Source organism: Phascolarctos cinereus, unplaced genomic scaffold (assembly GCF_003287225.1).
Source record: "Phascolarctos cinereus isolate Bilbo 61053 unplaced genomic scaffold, phaCin_HiC Scaffold_4;HRSCAF=312, whole genome shotgun sequence".
In the NCBI taxonomy this organism is placed as follows: domain Eukaryota; kingdom Metazoa; phylum Chordata; class Mammalia; order Diprotodontia; family Phascolarctidae; genus Phascolarctos; species Phascolarctos cinereus.
The window spans coordinates 154702396-154717019 of record NW_027555847.1 but is presented as its reverse complement, the minus strand read 5'-3'; the positions used below and the strand labels follow the sequence as shown (position 1 = coordinate 154717019).

The window sequence follows — 14624 nt, the reverse complement described above, 5'->3', positions numbered from 1 at the left end:
AACTCCTGTTCCCTCACCCTACCTTTCTCATCATTTACCAAACCTTCACAGTTCTACCTTCACGACATCTCTTGAACCTGTCCTCTTCCTCACACTCGGCCTCCACCGTAATTCAGATGCCCATTGCTTCTTGCCCAGACTATCCACGATACCCTCCAAATTGGTCTCCCTGAGACCTGAGACACTATAGCTGACTACAGTCATTTTCCTTTGGTTTAGGTCTGACCTACTCAGCAAACTCCCATGGCTCCCTATTACCTCCAGGATCAAATGTAAGCTGTTCTGCATGACATTTAAAGCTTAGTCCACACTAATCACTGAATCTCCAGCCAAACTTGCCTTCTTAATGTTCCCAGCTCACAATATTCTATCTCTGTGGCTTTATTACTTGTATTTACCTTGAATTTATTTTTCATATGTCTTATGTACCTGTATGTATATATTGTGTCCCTCTATAGTGAATATAAGTTTCATGAGGGCAGGGACAGTTTGTTTCACTTTGGTGTTTGTATCACCAGCACTTAGAGGAAACACATGGCTAAAGGAACCATCTCCTGGGGCACTTTACAAGTGGCTTTTTCCAATTTCATGGTGATTTTATAGTGGCTGATGATAATTTATATCCTAAGCGCTCAAACATTATGTCTCATCTACTTTGTACTCCCTTTCTCACCCCACCCCATGCAAAGGTTCAGGGAAAGTATCATATTCTCACCAATTGTCTTTTAGTGACCTCAATTACTTGGACAACTGGTCACTTGGTCAAATTACCCAATTATCTCGCCCTCACCCCCACCAAATATGGAGGAGAGGGAATGAAAAAGAGCCCAATATCCTCAGCACCCAAGGTATGAGGAGAGATTTAAAATTGTCGTTGCATTAACTCTTTAGTGCAATTACAATATAAGTTCTCTCTCTCTCTCTCTCTCTCTCTCTCTCTCTCTCTCTCTCTCTCTCTCTCTCTCTCAGGAACCTTAACTTCCTTCAAAGCACACCTCAGGTGCCACCTCCAACAAGGGGCTTTGCCTGATTTCACCCATTGTTAATGTTTTCTCTCCTTGAAATTAATTTGTACAACTCTGCATGTACTTGAATTAATGGTGTATGAGTTGTATCCTGTTATGCTTTTAATGGAATGTAAACTTTTGAAGGCAGGACAATTCCTATTTTGGGTGGAGGCGTCCTTGGTTGGGACAGAAAGGCCATTTCATCCACCACCATCCCAATTTTACAGAGAAGGAAACTGAGACCCAGAGAGGCTAAATATTCAGCTTTTATAAGCAGCACCCCAAATGCCTAGCACAGAGCCTTGAATGGGGCAAGTACTTAATACATGTCATTGAACTTAATTGCATTGGATCTTGTACTTCACTTTCTCTTTTAAATTTTGTATCTTTGGGTGTTCCTATCACCTTCACCTGCACATATCTCTCCCTTTTCCAAGGAGTCATCCTTTGTGACAGAGAGAGAGAGAGAGAGAGAGAGAGAGAGAGAGAGAGAGAGAGAGAGAGAGAGAGGGAGAGAGAGAGAGTTCAGCAAATGAACAACACACCAACTGTATCTGACAGTATGTGCAATCTCCCTCCACCCATCTGCAAAGAAGAGGAGATGCACCTCATCTCTTCTGGTTTTTCATGTGGTATATTTGGGGGGGGGGGAGATGCTACTTCCTTTCATTTTATTTTGGGGGGGGCTAGGCAATGGAGTTAAGTGACTTGCCCAGATAGTCACACAGATAGTAAGTGTTATGTGTCTGAGGCCCGATTTGAACTCAGGTCCTCCCAAATCCAGGGCTGGTGCTCTATCTACTTCGCCACCTAGTTGCCCCCCTTTCATTTTTTTAATTGCTGAAATAGATTCTGCATTTTGTTGCCCTGGTTCTGTTGACTTCACTTTGCATCAGTTCGTATGTATTCCCGTGCTTATTACATCCATGTACCAAAATTTGCTCAGCCATTCATTCCCCCCATGAAGGGCACGTACATTGTTTCTACTTTGTTACTACAATGAGTGCTGCTAATAATATTTGGGTGAATCTTTAACCTCCTTGGGTTGTCCAGTTCACTTTAAAATGTCGAGGGGTTTTTTTAATACACTAATTTTCACTATATTGAACTATTGTAGAGAATTAGTGCAGATGGACAAGTGAGGAAGATAATTTACCTTCTCCAAAAACAAAACAAAACTCAGAAATGTACAGATTTGGTTGGCTTGAGGCTGTAAATCCTTTGGTTAAATTCAAGTTTACCTCCTAGCCTTAAAGCACAGGTCCAGTAGTTGTGACCTCAGCAAAAGGGTGTGGTTTTTTTTTTCAGGCAGGTGAAACTTCAGACCAGATATACACTTTGGAAGAATTAAGAGTCAGAAACCAGTGTGAAGATCAAGCAGCTTTGAGGTGCTTCCCTGGGGCTGAATGAAATGGAGCTGAGAGAAACTAAGCTTAACCTCGGTGGAGAGGATGGTTATTCCAATGCTGCTTTTGAGGTACGTAGGACCTTGTGTTTTGGCTCTGGTTGCTGCAGCTGCTTTAACCACAACCAATATGTTTATTAGCCTTCAGGTTGAGAGACAATCTTTCCACACACCTTTTGGGTATTTGGACTGGTGCTTAAAGAAGCAATTAAGATTAGTGGTAGGGGGAGAGCTTGTTAAAGATTTAGCTCTTATAAAGTCTTTAAAACTAGTTTGCTTTCCTCCAGAGCTTTCTATTGTGTTGAGGAACCTGAAAAGTCTCTTTAGCCTTAGCCTGCTTAGGTCTCAACTTTATTCCGTCACTTAGTCAGTCAGTCATAAAGCATTTATTAAACCCCTGCTACTGTGCTAAGTAAGGTCTAGGGATACAAAGAAATACAAAGGACAGTTCTTGGTCTAGCTTTCTTAGCTTTCAGTCAAAACAGGTAGACAATGTTAAAATATAATTGAATACAAATAGATAGTCAACAGAAAGAAGGGACTAGCATTTAAGGGAGTTCTGGAAAAAACCTTGTAGAACCGGATTTTAGCCGGAAGTCAAAGAAAGCCAGGAGACAAATGAGGAGGGAAAGACCTCCAGGTATGGAATAAAGCTAGTGAAAATGCTGGGATTTATTTTAGAGCTGGAAAGGATTTACATATAAAGAAACTGAGATGCTGGGAAATGGGAATGCTGCCCTAAAATCACATAGTTGCTCTCTATCTCTATGCTGGAAATGTTGAATGGCTAGAGAGCCAAATTTGCAGTCAAGAAGACCTGGGTTCAAATCCTATTGATGAGGTTCAGGAGCACCCCAAAGTGTTGGAGTTCAAGGTTGTCTCGAAAGAGATTGCTCAGGCTGTCTCCAAATCAAATACAGGCATTTCTTGGGGTAACACAACACAACACAATATACCAAGCAGGCTTTTCTGCCCCTTAAGGGAGATACAGCTTAAAGGAGACCCAAAGGAGACCCAAGGGAGATGGGTCCATAAAAGAGACCCAAGCTGTATTTCCCTTAAGGGGTGGAGGAGCCTGCTTGGTCTGTAGTGTTACCTTTGAAAGCCTTTATTTGATCTGGAGACTGCCTGAGTGAATTCTGTCCAAGACAACCTTGCACCCCAATGTTTTGGGTACCCCTGAACCTCATCACTATCTCTACTGTCTAATAGCTATGTGACCATGGACAAATCACTTCACTTGTCTTTGCATTTCAGTTTCTTCATCTTCCAGCAGAATGCAAACTTCTTGAGGGAACAGACTGCTTTGTATTTGTTTTTGCATTCCTGGACCTTTAGCATAAAACCTTGAATGTGATAATTAAAGGGAGGTAGTCTCTACCTCACAGAGCTGCCAGGAGCTCCAAATGAAATAATTCATATAAAATACTTCAAACCTTTCCTCACCTCCCACCCCACCCCCTACATATCTGTGATTTCATTGTTAGAGGAAGTTTTCCTGCACCAAAGGCGTTTGGTACCTGCCCTGAAACTCCCAATCATGGCTGCCTAGGGACAATGAGAGAGGTTAACCTCTCTTAAGAGACTTCCCCGGAGCCACCAGTCTCACAGCCAGTATGGGTCAGGGGAGGGTCCAAGGCTGCTTCTTCTGCATTAAATATACCATTGGCAAGCTTACAAGTGCCCGATGCATGTTAATGCTTATATTTCTCTTAACCAATTTAGGGTAAGGTTGAACTAAGAGGTATAGGATCATAGGTATGTAGAGATCTTACAGGCCATCTAGCCCAACCCCTTTATTTTACAGATGAGGAAACTGAGACTCAGAAAGAGTAAAAAGTATCTAATAAGTAGCAAGTGGAAGAGTCAAAATTTGAATCTGGGTCTTGGTGATAAGCACTCTTCTATTCAGTGTCTGAAACCCTGTCTGTACTACTAGTGAAATCCACAGTAACAAGGCAAATTCTGCTTTCCCTTCCAAACCACCATCACAAAACAAAGTAAACAAACAAACAAAAACTAGCCACAAGTGCACCTTAACCCATTATCTGGTCCATGATCTAACCTTACCTAGAAAGGCTCAGTATAGCAGAAAACCCTCCTAGTTTGCCCATTGTAAGCAAAGCATTCCAGTTTCTTAGGCAGCTAACCAGTGGGGAATGTTTGCACAGGCCAGCACCAGGCTGCACTGAGCAGTTCCTGCTGTTCTGAGACTCTGGGGGTTGGAGAGTAAAAATTGTCCTCTGAGCCGGCTAACCCTTTGGCAAGGGGGATGTTCAACTTGCTTCACACTGATTGAGCAATCCTGGGAATGGCTCTGTTCCACCCCACACTTCTAGGCAATGCCTAGGAGTGCTTCCCCCATCAAGCAAGCCACAGGAGGAATAAAGGGAGAAGAAACTAACTCTAAAACCTCCAGGACCAAATCTTCTGTTTAGCTTTTAGATTTCTTCACCACCCAACCTTTCCAGCCTTTTTAGTCTTTTCTCCCCTCCTTACTGTTTCTCGAATAATAACAATAACCAGATTCATGTTATGCTTTTAGGGTTTATAAAGCATTGTACGTAGGGTTATCTCACTTCACCCTCACAACAGCCCTGTGAAGTGGGTGCTATTATAATCCCCAATTTACAGATGAGGAAACTGAAGCATACAGAGGTTAAGTGACTGTGTCCAAGGTACCACACACAGCTAGTATCTGAAATGGCATTTCAATTCAAGTCCTCCTAATTTCCTGAGCTTCCTCAGCATAGCACTCCCATCTCCTGACTGCCTTTTCACTTGCTGTCCCCCAAGCCTGGAATGTTCTCCCTCCTAACCTCTGTCTCCTGTCTTCTTTCAGGAGACACAGTTCAAAGGCTACCTTCTCCAAGTCCTTTCCCAATTCCTGCCATAACCCCCGCCTCCCTGCCCACTGCTAATGTTCCCTGATTTACCCTGTATGTATCTTTATACAAAGTTGTTAGCATGATCTGTCCCCTATTGGAATACAAGCTCTTTGAGATGTTAGGATCTGTGGTTCTGCCTTTCTTTGCATCCTTACTGCTTAGCACCTTTGCCTGCTACATAATAAGTTCTTAAATATTTGTTGGCTGACTAAATGAATAAATGAAAAGAAAAGGGCAAACTAGAAAGGGAAGAAGGAGAAAGAATCAGAATGGGGAGACAGAGGTTGCTATAGCTGGAAAAAATTTCCTCAGACAATTCTGGCTGTAGGCAGTTATATTGGCTCTTATAATTCTGCTTTAGGCATGTCAAAGTAAGATTAGCTCTCCTTCTGGGCCTCCAGTGACAAAAGCCCAGTTGATTCAGAACTGTCCCTCTGTAGCTCCTCTCCCCATTCACAGCTTGGTTGTCCTGACTCCCATTTCCTGAGACTCCTTGACTGCTTCTAAAAACAAACAAACAAACAAAATAAAACTGACTACAGACAATGGTCAAAAAAGGTATACTGTGTTTTAAAAATAAACAAGATGTTTGCCTGTTAGCCAGTAATTCCTAACCAGGAAAAGTTTTCATCTAAAGGAATTAGTCTCAATGGTACCTTTTAAGGTTTCCCAGTAAGGAAGCTATTTGGACGAATGGATTGCCTTAACACATGCTCTGAAAATTATACCATGCAGTATCCTACTTTACCAGTATTGTTGATAAGAGGTAGTCCTTATCAACTCACTATCCCACTTCTACAACAGCTCTTCCAAACCTTTTCATCCCTCCTCTAACCTCCCATGGTTCCCTCTCCCTCAACTTTGAGCTAAGAACGTTGTCTCATACTTTGCAGGAAAAAAAAATGAGGCCATTCACCAAGAACTCCTCTCTTCTTCATCTCCTATACTCAGGTGCGCTCCTGCCCTGTTTCTCCTCCTTCATCCCTGTTCCACATGATGAAGTGGCATTATTCCTTACCAAGACTAACTCCTGTAATTGTTCAGGCAAGGCCATTCTATCCCATCTCCTCCAACAGATTGCCCTGTCATCCCTACTCTTTCAGTTATTTTTTTTTTAGGCAATTGGGGTTAAGTGACTTGCCCAGGGTCACACAGCTAGTTAAGTGTTGTGTGTCTGAGGCTGGAATTGAACTCAGGTCCTCTTGACCACAGAGCCCCTGCTCTATTCACTACACCACCTAGCTGCCCAAACCTTTCAGTTATTTTCAATCTTTCCCTCTCTGCTGGTTCATTTCATACTGCCAACAAACAAGTCCATATCTCCCCTAATCTGAAAAAAAACCCCACCACTTCTGTCTCTGACAACTTGTCTTATCTCTTCTACTCTTTATAGCTAAAGTCCTGGAAGAGCCTGTCTATAATAGGTGCCTCCACTTTCTCTCCTCTCTCTCTTCTTAACCCTTTACAATTGGGCTTCTGTCTTTATCATCCTACTCCAAAGTTGTTTGTGATCTCCTAGCTGCCAAATCCTATGGCCTTTTCTCAAACCTCCTTCTTGGCCTCTCTGCAACCTTTGGCATTATTTGGCACATCTCTCTCTCTCTCTCTCTCTCTCTCTCTCTCTCTCTCTCTCTCTCTCTCTGTAGGTTTTTAGGTGCCTCTCAGGGTTCTGTCCAGGGCCCTCTTCTCTTCTCCCTTTCTACCACCTCACTTGGTGATCTCATTAGCTCCCCTGGATTTAATGACCGTCTCTATGCTGATGACTCTCAAATCTACCTGTCCTGTCCCAATTTCTCTGCTGACCTCCAATCTCACATCTCCATCTACCTTTCAGACATCTCCAACTGGATGTTCAAAAATAATTTTAAACTCATTATATGCAAAACAGAACTTATTATCATTCCCCTTAAACACTACCCCATCCCTCCTACCTTTTTCTATTACTGTAGAGGACAATACCATTCTTCCAGTCCTTCATTATCTTTCACCTTACCCCCTATATCCAGTCTGTCTGCTAAGGCCTGGAGATTTCACCTTTGCAACATCTCTTGAATGCAACACTTTCTCTCCTCTGATGTTGCCATCACTCTGGTGGAGGCCCTCATTACCTCATGCCTAGATTATTGCTACAGGTGAATCTGCCTGCCTTAAGTCTCTCCCCACTCCAACCCATCTTCCATTCAGCCAGGTTTCATGTCACATCTCCCCCTTCTCAAACTCCAGTGGCTTCCAATTGCCTCTAGCATCAAATACAAAACACTGCTCTTTGGCATTCAAAGCCCATCATAACTTGGCCTCCTCCTACATTTCCAGTCTTTTTATACCTAACTTATTGACACCTACTCTGATTCAGTGACCCTGGCCTCCTAGTTGTTTCTTGAGGGGATTAAGACAGCAAATGTAGGAAATGAGTGAACCACACTGACTTCATCTGTTGACCCAATTCTGGAGCCAGCTCAGTTCCCTTTCTGTTCAATTACGGGTCTAGTATAACTTTTGTCTAGTCCAACTTCTGTCTTGTGAGAAAAGTATTCAGTTGTGAGAAAACCTTATTGTATTGTTTGAATTTAGCCTTGCATGGCTGGGAAGCTGGACTACCTCTACCTGCTGATTAAAGACCCTTAGCTAAGGACCTAGGTTATGCTGACCAGAAACTGTCAAATCCAAAGATTGATGCAAGGAGTTTTCTCACAATTGTACATCTCAAGCAACTTCTATGTCTTATATGAAAACTGGCTCCATAATCAGTTATTGTTTCCATTTTCCATTGATTGCTTACAGACACTTTGCGGAGTGGGACACCTCTTTTTCTGAATTCAGGGAATTGAGAATATTCAAGGAATACCTGGTGACTCTCCCCTTCCCAACTTGGAAAGTCCCTAATCTTTCCTCCAATTAGAAATCAGATTACTGTATGTTGTATCATTTTCTTTTCATTTGCTGGCTTTTTTTTAATGTATAAAAGTCTGTCTCCCTCTGTACTGGGGGTCTAGGCCTACCCTAAGGAGGTCTGGTCCTCGTTTGCTGGGCATTTGCCATGCATTGCTTAATCAATACGCTCAGAAGATTGAATGTTTATTTTCCTCATTCATTTCCTCTTTCAATTGCCACATCCACAAACCACAAGGCACTCATCTCTTGATCATTGGTGTTGTTTCTAGCTGCCTCTCATTAATTTATTTTGATTTATCAACAACCACTTCCAAAAGCTTTTGAGTTTTAAATTTTTTTCACCCTCCCTCCCTAAGACAGCACACAATCTGATATAGGCTATACATGTACATTCCCATTGAACATATTTTCACATTAGTGATGTTGTAAGTAAGAATTAGAACCAATAGGAAAAACCACAAGAAAGAGAAAACAAAACAACACAGAAGAAAAAAATAGCAAATAGTAGACTCCATAGTTCTTTCTTTGGATATGGGCAGCATTTTCCATCATGAGGCCTTTGGAGTTGTCTTAGATCCTTGTATTGCTGAGAAGAGCTAAGTCTATCAAAGTTAGTCATCTCACAATGTGGCTGTTACTTGTACAATGTTCTCCTGGTTCTGCTCACTTCACTCAGCATCAGTTCATATAAGTCTTTCCAGGTTTTTCTGAAGTCTGCCTGCTCATCATTTCTTATAGCACAATAGTATTCCATTACATTCATATACCACAACTTACTCAGCCATTCCCCAGTTGATGGGCATCCTCTCAATTTCCAATTCTTTACCACCACAAAAAGAACTGCTATGAATATTTTTGTACATGTGAGTCCTTTTCCCATTTGTAAAATCTCTTTGGGATACAGCCCTAGGAGTGCTATTGCTGGGTCAAAGGGATGCACATTTTTATAGCCCTGTGGGCATAGTTCCAAATTGCTCTCCAAAACCATTGGATCAATTCACAACTCTACCAACAATGAATTAGTGTTGCAATTTTCCCACATCTTCTCCAACATTTATCATTTTCCTGTTTTGTTATGTGGGTCAATCTGATAGGTGTGATATGGTACCTGAGAGTTGTTTTGATTTGCATTTCTCTAGTAAATAGTGATTTAGAGCATTTTTTCATATGACTATAGATGATTTTAATCTCTTCATCTGAAAACTGCCTACTCATATCCTTTGACCATTTATCAATTGGAGAATGACTTGTATTCTCATAAATTTGACTTAATTCTCTATATATTTTAGAAATGAGGCCCTTACCAGAGACACTGGTTGTAAAAAATTCTTTCCCAATTTTCTACTTTCCTTCTAACCTTGGCTGCATTGGCCTTGTTTGTGCAAAAACTTTTCAATTTAATGTAATCAAAAAAATTATCCATTTTGCATTTCATAATGTTCTCTGTCTCCTGTTTGGTCATGAATTCTTCTGTTCTCCATAAATCTGATAGGTAAACTATTCCTTGCTCTCTCAGTTTGCTTATTCCATGTTTAAGTGTGATACAAATAGTAGGAGTTAAAAGGATGGGTGCCTGAAGTAGGCAAGGAAAAATATTAATCAATTGGAGGCAAGAGTTTCTTCAATTATAGGAAGGATTTTTAGGTTAGGAGCAAAGGGGGAATGGAGGAGGAAGAGATGAACGCCAAGTTTCCATTTCCATTGAGAATTTTTAAGAATTTGTCTCATTTGTAGCATGAAGAATTTAAACTAGAGTGATAATAAAATACGCTTGATCGCTGGAACCCAGGAGACCCAGTGTCCAAACTTGAGCGTATGACCTAGAATAAACATTTTACCTCACTATCCCATCTTTTCTCTTCTTTGAAATCACAGTTTTAAAAAAAAATATGCCTTCTCTTTTCCTATGAGTACAACATAAAAACCAAATGAAGACTATCTGGTACAGGGAAAGGGCACTGAAATTAGAGTCAAAATACTCCAGTTCAAATTGAAATAGTATCTTTTTTTTTTTTGGTGAGGCAATCAAGGTTAAGTGACTTACCCTAGGTCGCACAGCTAGTGTCAAGTGACTGAGGTCAGATTTGAACTCAGGTCCTCCTGACTCCAAGGCCTGAGCTCTATCTACTGCGCCACCTAGATGCCCCTAATGTTGATTCCCAACTGAATTTCACATGGCACTGGAGGACCGTTCTATTGGATTTAAAAGAAAAAGATTACTATTCTCCCTCTCTTAAGACCTTATTTCTCCCTTTAAAATGGGGCACAAGAAGAGGAGAATATTGTTACTGGATGAGTTTAGTGTATAGAGTGCTGGTCATGAATCAGGAAACCTGGAGGTGGACCCCTCCTCTTCCTCCATCACTCCTGCTGGGTAAGTCACTTAAACTCTCTAAGCCCCAATTTCCTAACCTGAAAAATGGGGATAATAGCTCTTACCTCACAGACTTGAGAGGATGAAATAAGGTTAACACCTATAAAATGCTTTGAAAACCTCTTAGATGGTAAACAAATGTCAGCTCTTAACTTCAGAGCTCTGCTTTCATGAGATACTGTAAACATCTTTGATAATCACACATGCCCCCAAGGTCATGCACAAAATGTTACCAGTAAGATAGCTTTGAGTCTCCACCATTCTCAGATCCAGAGGGGAAAAAAGAAATTCTTTGGATGCATAGAATCCAAGGACTAGAAAGCATCCTGGGAGGTCATTTGTTCCATCCACCTGCTATTTGGCAATATTTTTGGCCCGTTTTATTGATAAAACCTGGGGCTTAATAGCTTAGAGAAAGGTAAGGACAAGTCAATGAGGCAACTAGGAATAGAACTCAATGCTCCCAATTGTAGCAAGGTCCTTTCCTGATTTGAAGGCTTCCTGGTATTAAGAATTTATAGCTATGGAAAGGCACAAATTCAGAACCGAATGTATTGTGTACCAATGCACACTTAAGGACAACACAAACAGCTTAAAGTAGGATAGGGAGAGGAGATTGTACACCCGCCAAGAATCTCTTCAAATTCTAACATTCTTTGATTACTTAATACATCATATGCTACCATTCTTCACAGATTCATTAACCACTTCATTTAAATGAGTGAGGCCAGTATTAACACAAAACTGGTCAGAATGTACTAATTCCCAGACTTTTTATAGTTTGTCTACTAACAAGATCCCTCCTTAGGTTGGGAACCAGACAATGATTTTAGATTCAACCTCACTAGCTATAAGGTTGGTGTTACCCAGTAGGATTTTGAAGCTCAACCAGCCAGTTAGTTTACTTCATCTGTCTTGTCCATGGGAAATCTGTAATCATGGGGCTTTGGGATAGGAGGCCAAACATCTGGATAAGGGAAATGATGAACAGAATGGGAGGACTGGTAGAGGCATGGAAACTCTTGCTTGTGAATCAGAATCAAAGAATGCTATCTTCAGTGGAGACCCTCCAGAGCATTATTTATCTTGGGGTTGGTGGGAGGGAGGAAAGAGGAGAAGGGAAAGAAGAAAGGAGAGGGAGAGAGGGAAGGCTGGGTAGAGGAGGGAAAGGAGAGGGAATGGAAAAGGAGGGAGAGAGAGAAGAGAGATGGTAGGAACGGGTAGAGCTCTATCCATAATTGCTCCTGATAGCCATCCAGGCTCGCTTGGCCTCCTAAACCCTCAAGATACTTTCTAGAAATGGCGGATGATCTATTGGTAAAGAGAGAAGAGAAGGGAAGGAAACAAGAATCTATTAAGTACCTACTGTGTACCAGGTACTGTGCCAAGCAGTTTATAAATGTGATCTTATTTGATCCTCACAACACTTTTGATTAAGTGCTATTATTATCTCCATTATACAGTTGGGCAGACAGAGATTAAGTGATTTACGCAAGTCTTCCTAACTCCCAGCCCAGCTCTTATCTACTGACCCACCTAGAAGAATGATTCAATCAAGTCCATCAATTAACCTGCCTACTTTTTGCTAGGCACTGTGCTGGGAAGCCAAATTAGAGGATTTAAAACCTTTAGAGGTAGAAAGTGCTTTCCAAAACATCTAATCCATTTTACAGATGACAAAACTGAGACCCAGAGAGAGTTGAAGAGACACACCTTAAAAAGAGACAGTTAAGTAGCAGAATCCAGATTTAAGCCCAGTTATTGCTACAAATTCAGAATTTTTTTAGGCTTCAGTAAGAAACTAAATTGAGAAGCCATAGCGAAAGCTGATTTTCCAGTACAGAAAGGGGTGGTTTGGGAGGAGCACACAAGATGAGGAGGTGAGGTTGAAGGCAATCTGTATCACTGCCACAAGGAAACCACATGAAATTGTGGGGCTTGGGTTTGCTTTTTTTTCCCCCCAATTTCCTTTTTGGAATATGAGTTTGATCACAACTTCTGAATCAGAGACTTAGGGCTCTCTTCTCACTCATGCAATTCACAGAACCTGGCTTCTAAGCATACTTGAAAAGTTGGGTGTGAAGCTGCCAACTCCCATAGCAAGTATTAGAATGCACTGATTTTAAACATTTGAAACTGAGCTAGCCATTCTTAATATAGCTTGATGCAATTAACATGTCAGCACAGTGTAAACATGTGAGCCCATTTGGTCCTGTAACTGCCTTGGAGAGCCCAATAGGGAGAGTTGTGCTCCCAACATCTGGGCTTCATCAAGGGCCTCCAAATATTTTTCAAATATTTGGGTTCATGCCGATCCAATATCTAATTTGCCAAAGACCTTTCTTTTAAAATATTTTTAAAATGTTGTCAATTTCATCTATGTGTTGTTGATCCATTTACCTTTATGTTTGATGATGAAAGTCACTCAGCTACCCTTTTAAGTTTCAGTTTTTTTAGAACCAGAAAATAGCATTTTGCCTTCAGTAAAATCAAATGCTAGCCTCATGAAGAATCAGCCTTGATTACAATCTCCACATACAACTACTATTATGGCCCAGCCTAGGCCAATGGGGGGGGGGTCATCATGACTCCCACATATATGGGTATCCTAAGAATATCTTGGGGCAGCTAGATGGTGAAGTAGATACAGTCAGGCCTGGAATCATGAAGACCGGAGTTTAAATCTGGCCTCAGACACTTATTGTATGTGTGACCCTGGGCAAGACCCCCAAATGGGGGAAGTTGACACAACTGAAATGACTGAACAAGAACAAAGAATATCCTAGAATTAATTTTGACGTGAACAGCATACGTAGGCCCTCACTCTTACCCAGCAGACTCTCTTGTTGAGTTTTGACATTACACACCATATTTTCTACGCATCTTATTTCCTTTATTACACTGCCTGAGAAAAAGTTCTATATCATTTTTCTTTATATCTCTCATAATACCTAGTCCCATCGAGAAACAAGACATGGCAGCCAAATAGAGTAAGGGAGAGGACAGGAATTATTTTATATTTGTCTTTGTGACACCCAGCAGTATGTCTGGTACTTAATAAATATTTGTTGATTGTTTGATTTGGGAGTGGACTATAGGAAAGAGATTAATTGTGGATATATAGATTTGGGAGTCCTTATCCATGAAGTGACAGGGATACACTAGCTTAAAAATAACAGTAAAGGACTTTTCAGCCGTAAGTGAAATCCAGTTGCCAAGTTAATTTCAAACCAGCCCTAGAGCAAATACTAAGAAGTAACACCCTTACAGGTGACAATAGTTGCAACTACACTTTAAAATGTCTCTACTCCATTAAATCCTGAGTTTTTGTTTGTTTTTCGGTGAGGCAATGTGTCAAGTGTCTGGTCTGAGGCTGGATTTGAACTCAGGTCCTCCTGACTCGAGGCCCACTGCTCTATCTAATGTGCCACTGAGCTGCCCTCTGAGTTTTTCTTTCTATAGTCCCTGTGTGGGGATTCCAAAATTGTCCAATCTGCAAGAAAAACCACTGAGGTAGAGCTCTGAGTCAGTGGCAGTTTATAAAAGGGTCTATGGTCCCCTCTAATGAAGTGGACCTCAGATCTTACTCACATCTGAGATGCCTCTGGTCCCCAGGGTTTGACGCCCAAATACACAAAAGAGGCATGGTAAAATATAGAATCTCATTGGTTGATTGGGTAAAACAAGAGTCATATTTAGTGACTTGGTCATTCTTGAGAGATATGAATGTGCAAGTCAGCTTCATAACTGGTAAACAGATAGTGAATATTACATTAAAGTTTGAGGCTTAGTATAAAGGTCTAATATAATATCCTATCTTATCTAATTATCCCTATATGATTTATGTAAAATATCAAACTGAGTAATACTGATGGGAATAAAGTAGGGATACAAATGAATCATTTCTCAAACCTGTGGATATCTCTTTGACCTGTTATTTCTTGTCTTGAATTTCACTCCTCTTCCTTCTCTGCATTCCTCCCCTCCACCAGCCATAATATAGATCTAAGGGATTGTAGATCCTAGGATTATAGGTTTTAGAGCTGGCAGGGACCAGG

General features: G+C 41.1%; 1 protein-coding gene across 1 annotated transcript in view; it reads left to right on the top strand.

Annotated features, from left to right (window-relative positions):
* The first annotated feature begins 2308 nt into the window (after nucleotides 1-2308).
* The window catches only part of SLC28A3 (solute carrier family 28 member 3), a 104555-nt gene continuing 92239 nt past the window's right edge, over nucleotides 2309-14624 (top strand). The window contains exon 1 of the mRNA XM_020967003.2: nucleotides 2309-2484. Within this exon, the coding sequence (XP_020822662.1) occupies nucleotides 2419-2484 (66 nt within the window). The 5' untranslated portion in view covers nucleotides 2309-2418. The remainder of the gene's footprint in view (nucleotides 2485-14624) is intronic.